At 50.5% G+C, this 20325-nt stretch overlaps 1 protein-coding gene across 2 annotated transcripts in view; it reads left to right on the top strand.

Annotated features, from left to right (window-relative positions):
- The window catches only part of TBX4 (T-box transcription factor 4), a 37079-nt gene that overhangs the window by 5059 nt on the left and 11695 nt on the right, over window positions 1-20325 (top strand). For both annotated transcript variants that reach the window (XM_066979420.1, XM_066979419.1), the window contains exons 3-5: window positions 568-662; window positions 10984-11103; window positions 12760-12907. In XM_066979420.1, coding sequence (XP_066835521.1) covers window positions 568-662; window positions 10984-11103; window positions 12760-12907 — 363 coding nt within the window. The remainder of the gene's footprint in view (window positions 1-567; window positions 663-10983; window positions 11104-12759; window positions 12908-20325) is intronic.

Raw genomic sequence — 20325 nt, 5'->3', positions numbered from 1 at the left:
GTGGCTGGCGTTGGTTCCTTTTGGTTGATTTAAAAAAAAGATTTTTTTTTTTTTTTTCGTTAAATCAAACTTCGCGTCGCCTGCGGCCGCTCGGGCCATCGCGGTTTCTCTGCCTTCAGCCCCGCAATTCCCCTCAAATTCTGCGGAAAGTAACGCAGAAATCGCGGCTCAGCTGAGCCGGGAGGAGCCGCGGCTGTCCCCAGGATGTCCCCGGGATGTCCCCAGGATGTCCCCGGGATGTCCCCGCGGCTGCTCCCGGCCCCGCTTTCAGGGAGCCCCTGGGCGCCATCGGGGACCGTCTGCGCCATGCGGGCGCACAAACCCCTACGAAAAAAAAAAATAAAATAAAATAAAAATAAGAATCCTTCTGGCCGCAGCGCCCGGCCTGGACGGGAAACTGCAGCTAGAGCCGGGCTGCGTTGGTTTCTCTCCTTTTTGGCAGCGGGCGGTGCAAGTTTCGGGCCCCGGCCCTCCCGCCGCGGCTGGGGCTTCGCGGCCGCCTCCAGCCCCTCTCTAACGCCCCTCGCCATGTGCTGCTCTTTCTTCTCACTATCTTTATTTTTCCAGACAATAGAAAATATCAAAGTCTATCTCCACGAGAAGGAGCTATGGAAGAAATTTCATGAAGCCGGCACCGAAATGATCATAACCAAGGCAGGCAGGTTAGTGACAATTCCCCGCGACCACCGTTGGGTTCCGAGCCGTACGAAATGGTCCTGCTCGAACCCTTCGGGGACGGCAGAGCTGCTGCGGTCGGTGGCATTTTACAAAATTATGATCGTGATCGCACATTTCAGGACATTTTTTCTGTGTAAGCTGTGCATGTGTTCGAGTGGGGCAGCAATAAGCCTGTGGGTGCTGGAAAGAGTTGCGGAGTCGTTTGATAAATTTAGCCTCGATTCCCTTTGGTACCGCTTCGTTGTTATTTATTTATTTATTTATTTATATATTTTTAAGACTTTGGCATGATAGTAGTTCCACTTCTATATTTTTTTCCAAAGCAAACCCCACTCCCCTGCTTCGCACAATGCGGTAAGAGCTGTGTTGGGATACTTTGCACCAAAATGTTTGCAACATGAATGTTTAGGATGTGCTTTAATCTCAAAACTGGAAGAGTGCGAGGTACTACTTTACGGTCAGTTAGGTGTGGAAAAGTTCTGCATTTTCTTGAGAGCAGACAAACGTTCATGATTTTTACCAAATCAGAGCATCTTCAGCTTGCGAAGCCGGGCTGGGGCGGGAGGGCTGGGAACCGTCCCTGCGCCTGCCTTGAGCTCCCTGCCCACCCCGCGCTGCTCTGAGCAGAATTAACACACAAACCTCAGAAAATCACCAGCCCAGGAGTCAGACCGGTCCCAACAAAAATAGCCAGCTGCCATTGCGGGCACCGAAATATCTGCCCTTGGCTTCTGCGGCAGCCAGCTCGCATCGCTGCTGCTGGAAAATAAAAAATGCCAGAACTGGGTGTTAAAACGCGTTTAATTCTCATCCAGCTGCATGTTCTGCTGTGCCCTGTAATTGCTGATTTTACACCACGTGGAGGAGGGCACTCGAATAATGAAGAGCGAGTAGAAAAAAAGGAAAAAAAAAAAAGCCCAATCTGCACGCATGCTGTCGGTTGTCCTGCGGTCCTCATCCTCCGAGTACAGCAGTCGGGGTGCGGGGGGGTCTTTCCTTGTCTCCTCCAGTGTCCCAGTGCCCTCCCCGGCCCCCACCCTGCTGGGGGGCCATGAGCGGCTCCTTCACCTTCCCCGTGCTCCGAGCGGCCAGGCAGGGCGGGGATGCTTTCGGTAATATCCCCGGTAGTCCCCCCCCAGAGAGGAGGGGATGCTCGATTTATTTGTTATTTGGCCTGCGTATGAAATGCTTGCTCAGGTAACTCAGTCCTTACCACGCCGTGTTTTGGTATGTAAAATCTTGGGGCTTGGTCTGTAGCTTCTAGCGCTGGGAAGAGCCGGATTCATTTTGATAGGTCTGCTACCTAAGTCAGCTAAGACGAGGGGATCAAGACCTCAGATATTTTACCCTTAATTTATAGTATCTGAGTGTGTCTGTGCGGGACATGTAATATCTTTACCAAATTCTAGACCCTAAGCATCCCAAATGTGCATGTTATCTCTTTGTAAGTCTTAACGTGGATTGTTTAAACAAATCCATATGTATAGGGCTCAGTCCCGCATTCTTTGTCCGCCGGAGCTGGCAGTGCACACGTAGTCACCTTCCCGAGCGTGTGCATGGGACAGAGCGGGCGAAGGATTGACCCCAAGATGCACAAAATTTTGTTTTTTAAGCTAGCAAACCAAACTCTCTTTTGGTGAAAATCAGGGCGGCGCAGTGCAGCTAAAACCATTTTAAACTTGTACCGGGAAAAAGGAAAAAAATATATAATAATTAAAAAAAAAAAAAAAGACCCCGGGGCTGAAATGCCGACGAATAACATGAAACAAAACAGTCGCTTCGTTTCTTCTCCCCGTGCCCAGCTGTGAAGGGTGCCAAAAAAAGGAGCAGCGAGGCCGGGGCCACGCGCGAAGTGGGGCGCGGGGGAGGGGGGGCGCAGGGAACAAATGACGAAATGAAAATCAGTGCTTGGTGCAGATTTTATTTCGGCCGAGTCATTTAAAAAAAAAGAAAGAAAAAAGGAGCAATAATAAACCTCCCCTCGACCCAATTAAAAAATGACGGTTAATGGAGATTTGGACGTACTCGCATTTAGCGTTGAGGGGGAGGGAAAGCGGCTAATTGCAGGCACTAATTAGGACTCTAATCCCCCTCCCAGCAGGCACGGAGATGCCCCTGAATGCCGTTAGTTGAAATCGCCGGAGTGTCGGTCTGTCTGACCTCAAGGGGCACAAACGAAACGAAATCGAAGCCTGATTTTTAAATTTCAAACAACAAAACAGTGACTTTAATGACAAGCTCACTCAGTGGAGAGGAAATGTAAAGCTCGGCGGAAGCGTTAATTCCAAGGCAACGGTGTAAAATAGCCTTTCTGTATAAACAAGGCAAATATTGATAACTTGGGGGGGGGGGGGTCATTCGTTTCGTTCTTCGTAGAGCTCCTCAGAACGAGCCAACTATAAATTATCGAGAATTTAGGGCTGAGAATTACTTTGGGGGATTATTACTCCCTCTTAGGACTGATCTGTAGGAGACATTAGGAGAACACAGCAAGCTCAGCATTGCAATAGAAATCGTGTTGTTGCCAAGAAAGCTTGATTTATAAAGTGGAAACATCTTTAAAATGCGCTCGCTATCTTTTTAATGTTCGGCTGCTTCATTGTGGGAGGGAGGAAAAAAAAAAGAGATTATTTTATATTAAAAGGATCGTCAAAAGATAAAAAGTTTATGTTAGCAAGGTTCCCTGAACTTTGCGTAAAACCGCTCGCCTCCTCCGTACATAAAACCCTGCACCTCGCGGAGCCCCGAGGATGGGACGCTGCGGCCCATAAATCAGCCCTTTGTCTTGTTCCCCCTGCTTGAGGTTTGCTCTAATTACGAATTTGCACTCGGGAGAAATTTTCTTTCGCTGCTTTTAAAGGCCGGGTGCGGAGCGGAGCTCGCTGCGGCTACGCTGCTGCCCGCGGCCGGGGGCACCCCGGGGCTGACCCGAGGGGCTGGGGACCGCCTCTGGGTGCTGTGGGGGGAGGCAGAGAGGGCACCGAGCACCGGGCAGGGGGCTCCGGGCTCCGTGCTCCGGGCCCCGAGGAGCTCCGCCCGCCCCCGCCCCGACGGGGCGGCCGCAGCCGCTGCCCCCGCACCGCCGCGGGGGGACCGCGGTGTGGGCATCGCCCCAGCGCCCCCGTCGAGGTTTCCATCCCCCAGAAAGCCCCCCCCATTTGCCAGGCAGCGAGGTGCCGCTGGATGAAATGAGTAAAATCGATGTGAAGGTAATAAAGGGGCAGCGGAGCTGAGGGTGCGCAGCCGCCCCGTGTACCTGCCCAGTAGCCCCGCGGGCAGCAACAGAGGGACCTCAGTATCACTCTGCTTGTCCAACGTGATGGCATTTAACTGAACAATTGCGATTATTTTTTTTTTTAGCCTTGTGGCAAAACCCATTTTGTCTTTCGTAATTCTTTGTTAGGTCCCAGCTTCCAAACCCCGTTTGTGCAGGAAGTTCAGCTTCACGAACACGCTCTCCCTGGCTCAGGACTTCTCGCCTCCTGCTAGCCTTGCTTTAGCTCTCGCTCTTCACTCCTTTTTCCAAGGTGCCAGTCTTTGCAGCATTGCAGTTTCTCTCCAGATACTGCCAGGGACAAAAAATTTGATGCAGCCTATGGCAAATCGGTAAAAATTAGCAGTTCACGAATGCCTAGTGACATTTTCCTGAGCGGTCACTGAAGAGAGAAAGGAGTTCCTCTGTAGCAGCACAACCTTCCCGGGATGTGAACGGGGGTCTTGAGATACTGAAACTGAGCTTTGGCCAGACTGCAGGATGTGCACAGGTACAAAGATAGCCTCAGTCTTCATGGTAGCAGGTTTTAGGAAGCATATGTAGGAAAATATTGTGCAGAAAAAAATCAATAAAGCAGCTTGCATGTGTGGAAAAGACGCAACCCCCCTTTAGATGTTCGAGTTTCATTTTAAGAGTGGCTTATTTCAGTTAAAAAAAAATCTGTTCTTAATCAACTTTAGTAAACCAAAATAAAACTAGTTTTTAGGACATCAAGGTTTGAAGAAGTATAAATGCTTTGGCTAAGCTGGTGCAGCTTTCCTCTGTGAATAATCCTTTAAAAGTTAAATTTTCCATGGCTCCGTAGGGCATATGGATGCCCAGTTCTCATTGCAATTAAAGGGAAATATTTGTCCAGAATCTTTTGAGGCAGTTACAAGAATCTCTGCTCAAGGTTTTTGATCCAAAAGCAAACCTTAATATCCTAGATCAGCAGAGGAATGTGAGCCATCAATTTAAAACTTGGAAATAAAGTAGATATTTAAGGAATGTTTGATCTGCTTAGTCCTAAATTCGGGGTCCTGGAATTACCCTGTTAGGGCAAACTCCTGCTTTGAGAGAAAGGAGCAGGAGCAAACTGCGATGGCTCTTGGCCGTGCTGCTAAAGATGTCGACAGCTTTGGCAGGGAAGATGGAGCTCTTCCACACCGAGCAGGGCAGGGATGGGATTTTAGTTTTTCATGTGCTTCTGTCTCCAACAACAACCTTCGCTGTTAGTCTCCTAAAGGCACGGGATGCTCACAGTTAAGCGTGTTCCCAAAGCCTTCCCCGCTCATCCTTAGGCTGCAGGAAGGGTTTGGTCAAACCCAGAGCAGAGGAAGAAGATCCCCACCACTGCCCAGGCTTCAGCTTTGCCTCGAAGCCCGCAGCGAGCCCACGGCTCCTCTGAAAGTTCCGGGGGACCTGCATGGCCGAGGGAGCTGGGCTGGCAAGGGGGCAGCTTTCCCTGAACCACGCAGCACCGGGACATCGGCCATGCTCTTGCGTGGTTTCTTCCTGCGGTGAAGCTTCCTGTGCCGATGCCTCCCGTCCTCCTGCACGTTGGGACCTTCCCCGCCGAACGTCGGTGTGGCAAAATGAAAGCACCGAGGCAAGAAGCCCTTCCACGCTTCAAGTCACCATGGGGCAAAGAGAGGAAATGTTTCTAGACCGTGAAACCAGCCATGCAGTTAACCAAGTTCTCAAGTATGTGAGAAACAATGTTTTATTTAAAAATTAGATGTGCTAGCCAGAAAAAAAAAATACAACCTCGCCATTCCAAAATATAAAAATCCTTTAACTGTCTGACCTTCTCATCACTAGGTCATGGTCCTGCCACCAGATAAATCTCTCCTATCTGTCCATAGACTGAGAGTTCAATGTTGCTTGTGTTAGTGACAGTGAATTTGGGGCTGAAAAATGAACTACTGATGAGAACTCCTGTTGAACCTGTATTGTTTGTTATTCTGAGGCAAGGATCTGGCATGGGCTAATCCAGCACTTCAAAGTTAACTGCTCTTACTTTGTATACAGAGCGTCATAGCGGAGTGGCGTGGGTGATAAGAGAAATAAGGGACTGAGGGTTAGGATACACTGGGAAAATGGGACCCTGTTGAAAAACCCTTTGATCTCTTTAAAGTATTTTCTGAAAGCAAGAATCTATCAAAAAGGAAATGCCATTTAAAAGGCTAAAAGAAACAGCTGACATCCCCAAATTTGTTTTAATTTGCCCCGGAGAATATTATATTTAGAGATGCGTTAAGTCAAGGGAAGAAATATTTGTCAAAAGAAGGGAAATTAGGAAAAAGAGGAAAGGTCATCAGAATGAGAACGTGGTTCTTGAAGCTCTACCATTCCATTTCTTTCTCTTCCCTCCTAACAATGAAGACGAGCAATAGCATCCTTAAGCAGCCATGACCAATTCTCACGAGGAATTTGGGGCTATGCTATTCATTATTGGCGTTTTAGATGTGTGATCTGCCTTGCTGCTTAGGGAATATCACTGGAGACATCTCCACATGCCCAGCAACTTCTGAGGAGGTGGTCCTTCAGCCGTGATATGGCATATTGGCCAAGATGTTGAGTGATTTTTTTATTATATTTTTTTTCTTGATTGTTTCATGACCTGAAGTGCCATAGGCGTCACCTTCCCAGACAGTGCTGTGCTGGAGCTCCTGACCAGCCAGTCCCTTAAAGGCCACTTTACTTGGTCGCCCCAAAGTCAAGGGTTGTAAAATCCTTGTTCCGTTGAAAGCCCTGTAGAAAACAGGACTTCAGCTTCTGAATGTCTGACAGGCTATGGGACATTTTTACCCCTGAGAGGACAGAATAAAGCCCTTGGTAGTATGAGAACCACCATCCACACCACGGGACACACGGTGAGCTCCAGTCTGCTTCAGAGAGCACCGATTCAGCCTCTGGTGAGGACGTGACTTGGGTTGCTCCAGCAGGACTCACGAGCCTTGTTTCCAAGCAGTTTTCCCCACAGAAACACCAGGCAAGTTCCTTACTTACTGCGGGTGGGCCAGAAGAAGGCCCCTTCCTCAGCAGGAGCATCGGCAATGTCTGCTTCTGAGCAGGACCAGACCCTTGGGAGCAGAAGGGGGTGAGAACCGAGGGGCATGCAGAGGCCACCCCATCACCCAGCAGTGCCAAGACATGTCCTTGGGACATGCATGTCCTGGCGAGCAGCATAGCTCGGGGTGGTTCTTGCTCGGATGAGTGTTTCCAGCCCTTTGATCAGCCCTGATGCTCTGGGCTTTGCTGGCTGCTGTCCCCTGTCCCCAAGGCCCTGTAGGACCTGGGAGCACCGCGGGCATCCTGTACCTACCGTGCTGCTCACAGCAGGACCGGGACACAGGTCAGATGCCCATGGAGTGGCCAGGCCTGGAGAACCCGAAGGGCTGGGAACTGCTGCCCCGAATGAAAGCAAAGCCTTCCTCTTATCACTCTGTCCCAAACCCAACCAACCAATTACACATTAATTAAACTTTTTTTGAACATATTAGGAGCTTTGGCTCCATGTCAGTAACTGCTCCATGGTCGAGGGGATTGGATAGTAATAGAATAAATAAATAAACAAGAGATGCTTATTCTAACAGTTCATTTTAAAACAATTTGTGAATATCATGTAGAGATAAAATGTGCCTAGCATAAACTTAGCTAAGCAATGACTGCTTCATTATCAGAACAAATAATTCACTAGCACATCATCTTTGAAGCTTGGGAGGGCTACAGAATTGTGCTGCTTGTTTATTTTCCTGGCTTTTACTGTTTTTGCTACATTTCATCTGCACCGAGCGGTGGGGACGGGTTTAGCCGGGGCTGTGGCCGGGCGGCGCCGGCCCCGCTCATCCCCTCGGCTCTTCCCAAGGCACCAGCCCCGGCCCCAGCCCGCTGCCACTGGGGCCAGCCCGGCTGCTTTCACCTCAGGGCAGATGTGTGGAGCGAGGCAGCGCAGCCTTTATCCTGTGGTCGCTTTCTTTGAGGGCAGCTCTGTTGGGGAAGCACAAAAACGTCTTTGCGCTGAGGTGGGAGCTGGCACCATCGCTGTGCCCTGCCACTGCTGGCACCTCGGGGCATAGAAATGTCCCTGTCCCCTGCTCTGATGTCCAGCAGAGGGTTGTGAGGGGCGTAGGAGACCGTTAAGATGCTTTTGAGGAGTCTGTGTAGTCCCGTCTTCGCTGGCAGAAGCGGGTGGTGGACGTGTTCAAAATCAGGGCCTGCTGGTGCTTGGCTGCTCGCGCGGTGTCCGCCTGTGCGGGGTGGTCACCCAGTGCTCCGCGGGGCCGTGGCCACAGCCGTCACCCTGAGTTTGTGCGTGGGTTGGACAGGACACATCGTGCGGGCCTTCTGGAAACAGGGCGGAAAGGGGGAGATACAGGCCGTGGGACGGTGGTGGCATTTACGTGCTCAGGGCCCCAGGACACTATGTCTGACCAAGCTTTGGGTCTGAACCAAAGCCGGAGAGACCAGCAATTGCTGCTTTCAATCTCCTGGTAGCTGGTGGCTTAAACTGCTGATGGTTACCCTGCGCCCCATGTGTGGGCCCAGAGCTAAACCCCGGTGAGCTTCCCCGCTGCAGAGCGGCAGTGTGGCTGCTGTCACTTCGGCAAGTCCCAGATTCACCATTTCTGTGACCGGTTTCCACACAGGGAAGATCTGGCCACGTTCGGGTGGTGTGTGGTGGCAGGCCTGAAGGGGCAAAGCACCAGGCCGAGCCTTGGTGGCACCTGGCGAGGTGCTGGCAAGCCTTCGTCGTGCCGAAGGAGCTCCTCAGCCGCTGCCGGTCTCGGCGCGAGGCTGTGGGCAATGGATGCTGAAGCAAGCTATTGTCAGGGAAATCTGGCACTGTGGAGCAGGCGAGTGCTCCTCATCCTCTGCGGAGCACGCCCATCCGCAGGAGAGTTCCTGCCTGCAGAGCCTTGGCAGAGCACTGCTGCGCCTCCAGCCCGCTGCCGCGCGGCTCCGTTGACCCGCCATAAATTTGGGGAAGCAGGCAGGTTTTTGGCCACTTCCCAGGGCTCGCCGGGAGCTGCACGGGCCCACGGTGGGCACGGCTGCGCTGCTGCAGCCCCGCAGCTCGGCTGGCGTTTCTGCTCCCCTCTCCTGCAAGGAGCAGGACGCGGTGTTAGGTGCTCACGCGCCCTTTTTATTTTTATTTTTTTCAATTGAAACTCTATATGACTGCATTTTGTTGGACCCAGCTCTTCGATTTGTCATGCCTTCCCACCAGAAATGCACAACCCGTGTTTGTATCGTATTGCAAAGAGATATTTACTGAACGACTCCCTGCCAAGGGGTTGAGAAATATGTTTTCATTAAGAAAATTAAACTGACAAGTCCCTGGACAGCACATTAGTCGCATATTTTTTTTTTTAAAGGCCAAAATGCAGCAGCTAATAATAATGATGAAATGTCCTGCACAGCCAAATTACTAAAACCTACCCCATGTTTTCCTGGAAAAGAATGCGGGGAGTTGGCAAACGTGGCTGAAGCTCGGCTGTTGACTGCCTAGCCCAACGCTACCACCGCAAGATACTGAGCGGTTTGCAAGTTAAGCAACACCTTCAATCAGATGCGAGTCCCCATTTGTTATCCTTAAAGAATTTCTGCTGTATATATTATAGTAGTACTTTGGCTCTTTGTATTTATTTTAGAGGGCTATACTAAAGAACATTATAAACTCAGGCATGTCCATGCTGTATGAAGTCCATATGCTGAAGCTTAATTTTAAATGCCATTAAAAAAGCACTTAACATTTACAATATATCAGTCCGGCTACTTTAGCAGCTTGGATGTACTACAGTAAATGAAATGATTGAGAAAAAAAAGAAATTCAGAAGCTCGATGTTATAAAAATCCCCAATGCAGGGTGTTCTCTGGGTACAATGTAGCAACTGTCAAATTGCATCAATCTCCTTTCTGATTTTCAATCTATTTTTCCTCTTTTTGGTTTCATTTTCAAATGTAATTTTGAGGCCTAATTTTTTTTTTAAAATCTTGGCATTCAGATTGGATTCCTTATGCAATTTTTTTCAATGTGTGAATTGGGCTGTGTATTCGCAAATTGAAATGTCCTACTGTATTTATACAGGTGCTTACCTGTATGAGGACAAGGTTAAGAGGAGTGCAGAGTTTATGAATGAAAATCAAATACGGACATTGGTAAACCACCCCTTTTTAGTCCCGGCTAATTACATGGTAAACATCTGGAATTTATGCAGGGTGTGTAAAAGAGTCGATTGAGATGATTTCTAACAGGGCCCATTTTGTTGCCTTCTCCCCAAGCAGCGACAAAATGGTGCTGCCGAGCCGGGGCATCCCGGCTGCAGGAGGGGATGGCAGAATGGCCTGGGCGTCTCGTGGAGCAGTGACATCAGGGTTGGGCCCCTTGATAATTACGGCAATTACAGTGACTGCAGGATGTAGCCATTTTCATCCTCCATCCTCTTGTGCTGATGACAAGGAGACTTCACAGCGGGTTGCTGCCTTGGCTCCCAGCTTGCTCAACTGACCGGATCGTTATTTTTTATTTTATTTTATTTTTTTCCACTGTATGAGGAGGATGTTGGGAAGATGGAGCCAAGAAAATAGTTGCTCAGAGAATGTAAAGTGCTTGCTCCTGCAAATCCTGGCTCCTGGTGCTTTCAAGAGCTCAGGAAGCGCATGGAGGTGCCTGTCCCAGTCAGGGCCATCTCCATTAGACCATGTATATGCTGATTTCATGGCCATAGCTTTATTAAAAATATATTCTTTAATATTTCATAGATTCCTTATGTATGTAAGATGTGTATACACAGCCTTTCATGATACACTGTTTTTGTTTTTCCCCATTTTTGTGCTAGCCCTTTGCACAGCCCGTGGTCTGGAAGGGCTGAGTTTAATTCAGGTGATGTGTAAGTAGCAGTAATATTTTGCAGCTCATTTGTCCTAGTGTGAATTCCTCACGTGCTGGTGGTGGAGCTGGCTTTTGGGGCGCTGCTCCAAGCTTTCCATCAGTCCGAGCTGTTTTGGCTTGCTCACTAACGTGTTAACCCTTTGCTTTTCCCAAGGAGGATGTTTCCTAGTTACAAGGTCAAAGTGACTGGAATGAACCCCAAGACCAAGTACATCCTGTTGATCGACATAGTCCCAGCCGATGACCACCGGTATAAATTCTGCGACAATAAATGGTAAGAGAACATTTCTGCATTTGCTTTCCTTTCAGTAAGAATTGCAATTGGATGGACTATTTGTGCCTTCCCTGGATGCCAACGTCCCAGAGCTCATGCATAGAGCAGTGATAGGTGCAACAAGCACAGGGGCTGGAAGTTAAAACCAGAAACATTCAAAATTAAGTGTTCTGAACAGGCTGGGTGATTACCTGCTGGAGCAAACTGCTAACACAGCTGGTGGATCTCCAGAGTGAGAGATCGAATGTCTTTTCAGAGGAGATGCTTTAGGTCAAGCATAGGTTGTTTGGCCTTGTGCAGGCATCAGAGGGTGAAGCCACAGCCTGTGCCAGGGCCTGGACTGGGTGATATAATGGTCCATTTTGGCCTTAAAATATATATCTATGTCTTAAATTCCTTCTCCTGTACCAATATTTTGCATTTAGGAGGTCAGCTACGAAGTAAAATGTGGGGTCATTTACTCCAAGCCCTGTTCAGTCACGCTTGCTTCAGCAGAAGGGAGCAGCTCTTCCGCCTACCGCAGTCCAGCTCCGGACCCAGCTTTTTTCTTTTAACTTATTATTCTTCCTCCAGAGTTTCTTTCTCTTCTCTAATTCTTCCCTTGCTTGTGTTTTTTATAGTAAAGTTACTTACCACAGAGGCAGATGGGGTTTTTGCTTTCTGACAAAGGAAGCGTGTTTTTTTTCTCTCTTGGTTTTTACCCAAAAATATGCCTAGCAGTCTCCCTGACTGAGACTAGGCCGTGTTTTTTCCCCAAACCTTCCACCTACTGCTGCATGGTGAAAAGACGAGCAATGGAAAACTTCGTAGTCATTTTAATGGGAACAAGCCCAGTGACATCCTATAAAACTGCAATAATTTACTTGCACATTAGGGCTGCTCCAGTTTTTAAAAATTCCTTTTCTACTCACTTTTGTCCTGGAGTGCTGCTGGGTAAGAGGAGTGGACTGAGGGCCTCTGCAGCGCCCAGTCCACTTTGTGTTTTAACCATTAAGCCCTAGATGATGGATAGTTATTAACTCTGTTTAATTTAGCTTTTGCCAGCCCTTGAGCTGTTTCCCCTTTTCATTTTATTGCTGCTGGAAAGTCTCTGTTGTTTTTGGTAATATTGCTTTTATTGGTGTTTTATAAGAGGAGAACAATACACAGTAATGGGGCAGTTGCCATTAAGGGATGCATCAGAGTGAGATTTCACATCCGTGAACGTTAGCGGTGGGTTTGATGTGTGGGCAAGGACAGCTGGCAGAAGGGATGTGAGGGCAGAGCAGGGCCAGCACCCAGCTCCTGGGGGCAGCCCCGTCCCATGGGAGCCACGGCCCCGACTGCTGTTGGGAACCTTCTCCTGGAGAAGTGCGTGGGATCATCCCCAGCTGCAGGATGGCCTTGGAAGACTTCTTCCATGGCCAGGCCTCTCCAAAAATCGAGGCAAGATGTCCTCCTTAACCCATGTCAACATGGTGACACCACCCCAGGGAAATGCCACGTGGAGCGGCAGAGATCCCAAACCCTGCGGGCAGCGGGAGCCTCTCGGGGCCTGGCACATCCCCCAGGACAGGGCTGCTCCGGGGCTCACAGGGGGTGGTGTGGGCTCAATGGCAAAACACTGTGACATGGGCTCTGCCCAGGTGGTGCAGTTTGTAACTGCTGTGTTTGCAGGATGGTGGCCGGCAAGGCAGAGCCGGCCATGCCGGGGCGGCTCTATGTCCACCCCGACTCGCCTGCCACGGGCGCGCACTGGATGCGGCAGCTGGTGTCCTTCCAGAAGCTGAAGCTCACCAACAACCACCTGGATCCCTTCGGGCATGTAAGAGATAAGTCCTGCGAGGGTGCTGGCTGGAGGGGGGGGGCCGCGGTACTGAACGTGTGCGGATGGGGGTGCTGGCGGGGGTGACCCGGTTGGTTTAACTGTGGGTAGTGGTACCTGTTCTGATGTGGCTGGGTGTTGGGGTGCTGAACGTGATGGGCAGGGGAGCAGGGTGACTGCTGGCTTCCCCTCGCCGAAAGGCAGTGTCTGCCGGATGCCACCGACCTTTTATTTTCTGCCTGGGAAGTTTCCAGGCAGTGCTGCAGGATTTTCAGCCTGGCCGTTGCTGCACAAAGCGCACGCAGCTCACACAAACAGGTTGCATAAACTCATTATTTTCCAAGCTGGCTTTGGCAGCCCTATAAAAGATCGAGTATTTTATTTGGAAAATCTTAATTCATGTGCGTTGCGAATGCAGAAGAGGGAAGTGCACAGTTATCTACCCCGGTGCATGTAATAACTGAGACCAAGGGCCCCTCCAGACTGCCAGGCAAGTGGACGCTTATATAATGCATGTAAAAACAGGGACCTGTCTGGTTTTCACTGCCTGAGCTGAAAGTCCCATAAAAATAAACAAAACCCACTGGCCACAGAAAGGGAAGGTAGGTTTCTAAATCCCTTTATGTTTAGTGCCATCAGCTCCTTCAAGAAACACAGGTAAGAGAGTCTACTTTTATCCTCATATCTGGGTTTTAACCTGCCATGCGTTTTGGCAGCAGCACTTTGCAGGGTGGGGGGCTGTGAAGAGGTCCTGAACGAGCGCACAAATAGAGCAGAAGGGTGTCTGCCGTGCCTCCAGCCACCAAAGGGCTTATTTTCACGTGGAGTAAATTGTCACGATGCCACTGAACAGCCGGGCAGGAAGAGTGAAATCCTCCCACAGCTGAACCGGAGAGAGGCAGGATAACCCTGGCAGTTCAAAAAAGCTGTTAAGGAGCCAGAATTTTTTGTCGCACTCATAATTTTCTGCAAATTTCACACTCCAGAAAGCGAGCGCACGCGTCCTGGTGCCGCGGCGGAGCCCGGCCTGGCAGCAGCACGGGGCTGACCCTGCCCCAGCCTGCTGACCCCAGGGGAGCATGTGTGAGCTTCAAAGGCACCTCGGCACCATTTCATGCTGACATTATTAATCACAGGCCATCTCTCCCCTTCACTCGGCTCTGAGGGGAAAAGCACCAAGGAAATGAAAGGAAAATAGCTATGCTGGGGTCGCACAGTAGAAATTACACAGAGTCCGCACATGGCAGAGCTCAGGTGTCCGTAGCTGCACCGACCTGCTTGCTTTGCACGTGTTATTCCTGTACTCTTGTTTTTTTTTTTTTTGTTTTTGTTTTTTTTTTTCTCTTGGTTAGCTGTGTAGCTTAATATATTGCTGTTTACGTTGTAAAATGTAAACCATAAAACATACAGGATGTTCGATGTGGCCGTAAAACAAACAGGATGTGCAGTGTTGTTTTTGCAACTTTCGACGCTTGCTTTTCCCGACTTTGTCATTTTTTAACTGCCGTTTTAATGCTGCATTTTCACTGGGAAGGGCTTTTTCCCCTGCTGATAAGTGCTATGCCCTCCTGTGGAGCTTCACTGGTGACACAGAGGGGTCTCTGTTTTGCAGCGTGGCGCAGGGCTCTGTCCCCTGGTGCCACAGGAGCTGTCCTGCTCCGTAGCACAGCCCAACACTGCTGGGCTGACGCCGCTGGGAAAATGCCTGGAATAAATCGTCCTAAGTGCCTGGGTCACCGTGTGGTTCAGGCATTGAAAACCTGCCTCGCCATGTGGGATTTAGCCACTTCTCTGACAATTCCTCTTTGGGCTTCTAAATTAATGGTCTGCTTTTGAGAAACCCGGACTCGGTACTAGGTTAGGTTAGCGTGAATTTTCATAGCAGGAAATCCTGAAAACCATCCTGCTCCCGTTGCAGCCGCGGCTGATGTCCCTGGGACAGAGGCAGAGCCTGCCCGGTGCGGCACAGCCCGCCCAGCCCTGCCTTCCGCTCGGCAGCGAGGGCATTAAATTACGAAAAATAACAGCTTCTCATTTCTAGGAATTTGTTCCCAGCGATCGCAAACCCTCTCTTAAAGCTGCCTAAAACAAACAAGTCAGAAAAGCCGCATGGCTTGTTTGCCTTCTCGTGCTCCAGCGAAGCTTGCCTGCCATTTCCTTTTGTCTTTGATTTTCTCCAAACCTCAAAACCATGCTGAGAGATTTCTCCGGGCTGCCGCCGGTGCTTGCTTTGGGTGCTTGTGCAGCTGCCAAGCCAGACCCCGGCCCCCAGACCGCCCCTGCCCAGCACCCCATAGCATCGTGCGTGGGGAGCAGAGGCAGCGTCTAGCTCGTGGTGGCATGAGGCCCCCAGGAGCTCGGTGCTGGAGCACCGGCGGCTGCCGGGCTCCGTCCTCGTGCCGGAGTACTGGGTGCCTGGGCCTCACCTCACGGCAGGCAGCAATTCTGCGTCATTCTGGTGAATTTGTTGAAAATCAGTCCCCTGCCCTGACTCTGGGCGCTGTGATAGCTGCTTAGCGTCATGGACGAGCGGCTTGATGCAGTTCATAAAGAAAAGTGTAGCTACAATTGAGGCTTAAATTAAGTAAGTTAAACAGCTTAATTAATAAGCCGTGGAGCTGAAGGCCATGCTGCAACCCATGGAATTAGACTGAAGATTATTTACGTGGGTTGTCGGAGGGGATGCCTTACAGTCTGTGCTGGAAAGCCTTGCTTTCTGACACTGATCCTGAAAAACCCAGCCGCCAACCGCTCCTCTGGGCGCCGGTCTCCAAAACCACGCTCCAGCTTCTTTCCCCGGCCAGTTATCTTTTGTGGTAAATGATTAGAGTTACAGGTGGAGGCATGGGAGGCATTTTTCAATGCAGACAAATAAAAATTTACAGATTTTAAATACGAAGAAATTAAGTGCAGAGCTCTGTAATCTGCACGCAAAACCCTCCGGGTGAGCCGCAGTGAATGGGTTTTGCGGCAGGGAGGCTCGTGCCCGCTCGCACACCACCAGCCGAGTGCGGGCTGTATATGTTACTCTTGGGGGATTTTTCAACCATGAAAGGCTTCTTTCACACCAGGCTTAACAACTGAGAAACGCTCACGTTGAGAACGGATTAAGAAATCGGCCGTCGCCGTAACGTTCAGCTACGGAGAGGTGGATCAGATCCTGAAGAGAGCATTGTGAGCCACCTACGCTTACAGAAAAATTGAGATGAATGCATTTTTTTAAAACCTCCACGCTTGGAGGTGATCGGCTGGGTAGAGCCTCGCGTACCCCTACATGGCTGCCCGTGGCTGTGGGGCCGAATTTTGTCCCCTTGTGCTGTGCCTATAGGGACAGGGATGGGGACAGGGACGGCTCCGTGGCATTGGCGGTGCCACCTCCCGCACAAAGCCCGCTGTGCATGCGCCGCCCAGGGAGCAGCCCGCTGTGTTTCCCGATGAAAAATGAGAATTGCTCCTTCATCAGGAACCAGGTTATGTCACAACACGTGCTAACGGAGCAGTTAGCTAGCACCAGCTGTAGTTTAATGCACAAAAATAACCTTTCGGTTGGAAAGGACAGCAGGACGCTCGTATTTCTTTCGGGAGGTTAGCTCAGGGCGTGTGGGGAAAAATTGAGCGAGTCCTGACAAACACTTCCGTAGTGATAAATGCTCATGAATGGAATTCCACTTTCTTCAGAGGTTTCAAGTATGTAAACAGCGGGGTGGAGGGCGCCCGTGAGACAGTCCTTATGGACCCGGGCCCTCTGTGAGAGCAGGACGCTGGCGCTGCGGGGAGGTGGCTGTCCCATGGGACTCACTGAAGCGATCTGGCTTTTTTTGCTGTTGTTTCTCTTTGGGCTTTTTTCCGTCTCCTGACACAAGGTGTTATTGAAGCTGCTGAAACTGGCAGCTCTCTGAAGTGAAAATCATTTTCTTTCCTTTCTTGTGCAGTGCTGAGCACGTGGCAGTGGTGCCAGGGCATAGGTGGCACCGATAACCCCGGGGCACTCGCACGCCCCCAGCCCTGGCTCCCCAAACCCCCACAGCAGTGCCCGGGACTTGCGATGCTGCTGGGTGCACAGGGAGGTTTGCTGCTCCCAGCATCGGGCACCGGGGGGACAGGACGAGCAGCAGGGGTTAAGCACTGTCCTTAAACATGGGGGCTGCTACGAAGCAGCAGAAACTGTTAATTAAGGCAGACTTCCATTTTTTTGTGCTCCGTGCGTGATAGAGAGGGAGGGCATGAGGCTGCCTTGCACGCGATGCAAATAGCCACTGAATGAGTGCCAGCTTTTGGTGCTGCAGCAGGGAGGGCTCCAGTTTGGTCACTCCTGAGGGATCACCTGGGACATTTGCAGTGCTGAAGTTCGGCTGGGTTTGGATCGTTCTCCTGAGGACCGGCCGCACGCGGCGCTCCATCCGCAGAGGAGGTACTCAGGGGACGCTGCCTCTCCAAATGCGACCTGTGTGGAAGGAAATCATCTCTGACCTGCAGCCCCCTCCTCCTCCGGCTGCAGGCAGGCTCTGAGCATACGGAGCCATGGACAGCCGGCGCACGTAGGCGTGGAGAACAGCTGGAAAACCGCAGCAGAGCGAGCACAGCGCATCGGGGGCTTTGCTCTTGTTGTTGTTGTTGTTGTTAATGACTCTGCCGAAATCCTGCCCCTGCCAGAGGGATCAGCCTTTCTCGTGGGCTGCTGCAGTCAGGCCGGCTTGGAAAGAGCGATAGCATCGCATCAGTATTTCTGGCAGGCTTCCGCTGGGACCGGATCAATTGGAAATTATTTTCGTTTTACAGAACACATAAAAATATTCCTGCGGAAAAAAAGACAAGTAGAAAGACAAGTAAGTGGAGATTCGAAGTGGAGACCGGGACAAATGACACTGGAGATTAATTTAATCCCCCCCAGCACTGAGCTGCTGCACGTGGTCGTGGTGCGCACGCTGCACCTGCCTCTGCGGTCAGCGCAGCTCTGTACCTGCTGCCAGCAGGCAGGGACGCTTTGGTTCCTGAGCTGTTAGGGGTGGTCTGTCACTTCTGCTATCATTTTAAGTGACATTGCTTGATTTTCCTGACCCAAATCCATTATTTACTAGCTTTATTCTCTACTACTGACGAGTTTGTTATTTCTCTCCGTATTTCTTGGTTTTATATGTTCATCACTGAAAGATATTTTTCCTCTACACTTGGGGTTTCCCTCTCACTTTTCGATCAATTTAATTTTAGCACTTTTCTCTCTTTGCTTGCCAGGTGCACTTTAATTAGGCTCACGTCCTCTTACTCTTACAAAACCCCAAATTCAGTTTAGGATTCTTTGTGTTCGTTTGCTTCACGCTTTGCGGCCAAGCCATTTCCGCATGGGGATGACACCACGGACCAAACCCAGTTACATGGGAAGGTCCCAGATGAAGTTTTGTGTTGGCTGCTGTGCGGAGCAGGGTTACGTGTGGCAGGGCCCAGCACGAGTTGCGCAGGGATGAGCAGATCCGCGTGTGTCCTTTAAAGAGCTGGGCAAGAACGGGCCAGGGGGTGCTGGGCTGGAAGGGAGACTTGCATCTCTTGTGTTAAATCTTTTTGTTCTTCCTTTGCTGGTCTATATCAGCCAAGTGTGGTGGATTTTTGCAGTTTAACTAGAATCAGACTCCGAAATCTTCTTCCAGCCTTGGGTGGGGAGCTGGCCTGGGGAAGGAGAACGTGACAAGGTCACGGCAGGCGAAGGAGCTTTGGTGTCGGTGGGTGAGAGTGGTGCAGGGCAGCTCAGGGGGGCTGTGGCAGGTGACGTGCCTGGCACCCACCCGTCCCTCTCCATGTGGAAATTAGGAGTTAGTGTGGAAGTGAAGTTCTCCACTGCATCACTGTATCAGGAGCTTGGGAATCACCACCATGAATTTCAGCTGACGTTAGACAAAAAAGGACCGGGAAAGAAAGAAAAGAAAACTTAAAAAAAAAAAATCACAGCTTTGGCCCTCGTGAAAGGAACAATTTGTGTGAGCTCATGTTGACTCTTTTCCCAGGATTTTCCAGCCTTTCCCTCTTCTCCCCATTGTGCGGATTGCCAGGATGAACGCTCGGCGTGGGGCGGCTCCTCCCATGCACCGAGGCCGTGCGGGGAGAGCGCGCTCAAGGTGCGGGCACAGCTCTCGGCTCTGTGCGTGGAGAGAGGTCTGGAGAGTCCTGAAGCTGACTGGAAACAGACAGGACGAGGGGCAGGAGACTTTGGAGCTGCTGTAGAGGTTGCCCGAGGGCAGGGGTATGGTTCTGCTGCTTGCACTGGGGTCCCGGCACGCAGTGGAGGCGCGGGGAGCTGGCAGGTGGGACGTGATTTCAGGCTCTCCGTGCCCACCAGCAGGGAGGAGGCACCTCTGGGTCTGCTTTGAGAGGCCACGGCCTCGTGGCTCCTCGTCCTCCTCTTCCAGGGCTGGTTTTGTGGCTGTTTTCCAGGCGGGACTGCGGAGCCCCAGGTCCGGGGCTGGGCCTTTGTGCTGCCGCGCTGCGTCCCGCCTCGGCTCAAAGCCTTCTTCGGTTTAGAAAGAATAGAGGGAAGGAAGAAAGAAGCAGAAAAATGTATTAAAATGAGAGATTTTATATTAGTTATGTGATCCCCTGGGAGCGACCATAAAATTATGTGGCTTTTTCGTAGCCATTTACTATTCAATATAAAAAGGGCAGTTGCCATAACAACCACTGCATCATATGACATCTGATACCTTGGAGAAACAGGGAGCGCTCTTAAATCAACTCCCCAAATTTCATATGAAAGTAAATACATTTTACTGGTGATTTCAAGGATTGCGACAGGCAAGGCAGGACCGTACCCAGCTTCTGGCCTTTGGGCCCCATCCTGCAAACTGACAAGTGCCTTCAGGCCCCGAAGCCGACATTACTCAGCAGCGCACAAGATGAGATGCTCACAGAGTGTTTTCCTCAGTAGCACTAAATAGAAGGAGCAAATGACACCAATTTTTTTTGACATTTGTTGCTGACCGGGGAAAGCCAGAAAAAAACCACCAACAAAAAAAACCCCACCCTCTAAGTTCCAGCTGCCAACCGTGTGATCAATACAAATGAGTGAGGTGGGGGGATAAAAAGCCCCACCGTGTGTGTAAGCTTAGCCCGGACTTTGGAGGCTGTCTGTCATGTCTGATGGGCATGTGTCATGTGGGGAGCCCAAGGACATCGCCCTCCAGATCCCAAACTTGGGTTTAGCCATCTGATTTGAGGAGCCTGATTGGGATATCTTTTTGATTTACCTTCTTCTTTAAAACACCTCTTTAGTAGCTACCATTCTTCAAACTGTCCATATTTTGTACTGAAAATGGTTCAAAAAGGCCTGACCCTGAACCAGTCCCCCACGGCCTCGCGACACAGGGACGCATAACTCCAGCATCCCCGTGTGGCCCAGCTCTGGCCCGTCAATTAAAATACTTCTCATTTTT

The sequence above is a fragment of the Anser cygnoides genome, chromosome 18 (assembly GCF_040182565.1).
Source record: "Anser cygnoides isolate HZ-2024a breed goose chromosome 18, Taihu_goose_T2T_genome, whole genome shotgun sequence".
Classification (NCBI taxonomy): domain Eukaryota; kingdom Metazoa; phylum Chordata; class Aves; order Anseriformes; family Anatidae; genus Anser; species Anser cygnoides.
Note: the sequence above shows the minus strand (reverse complement) of the source record. Positions and strands in the feature narration are given on the sequence as shown.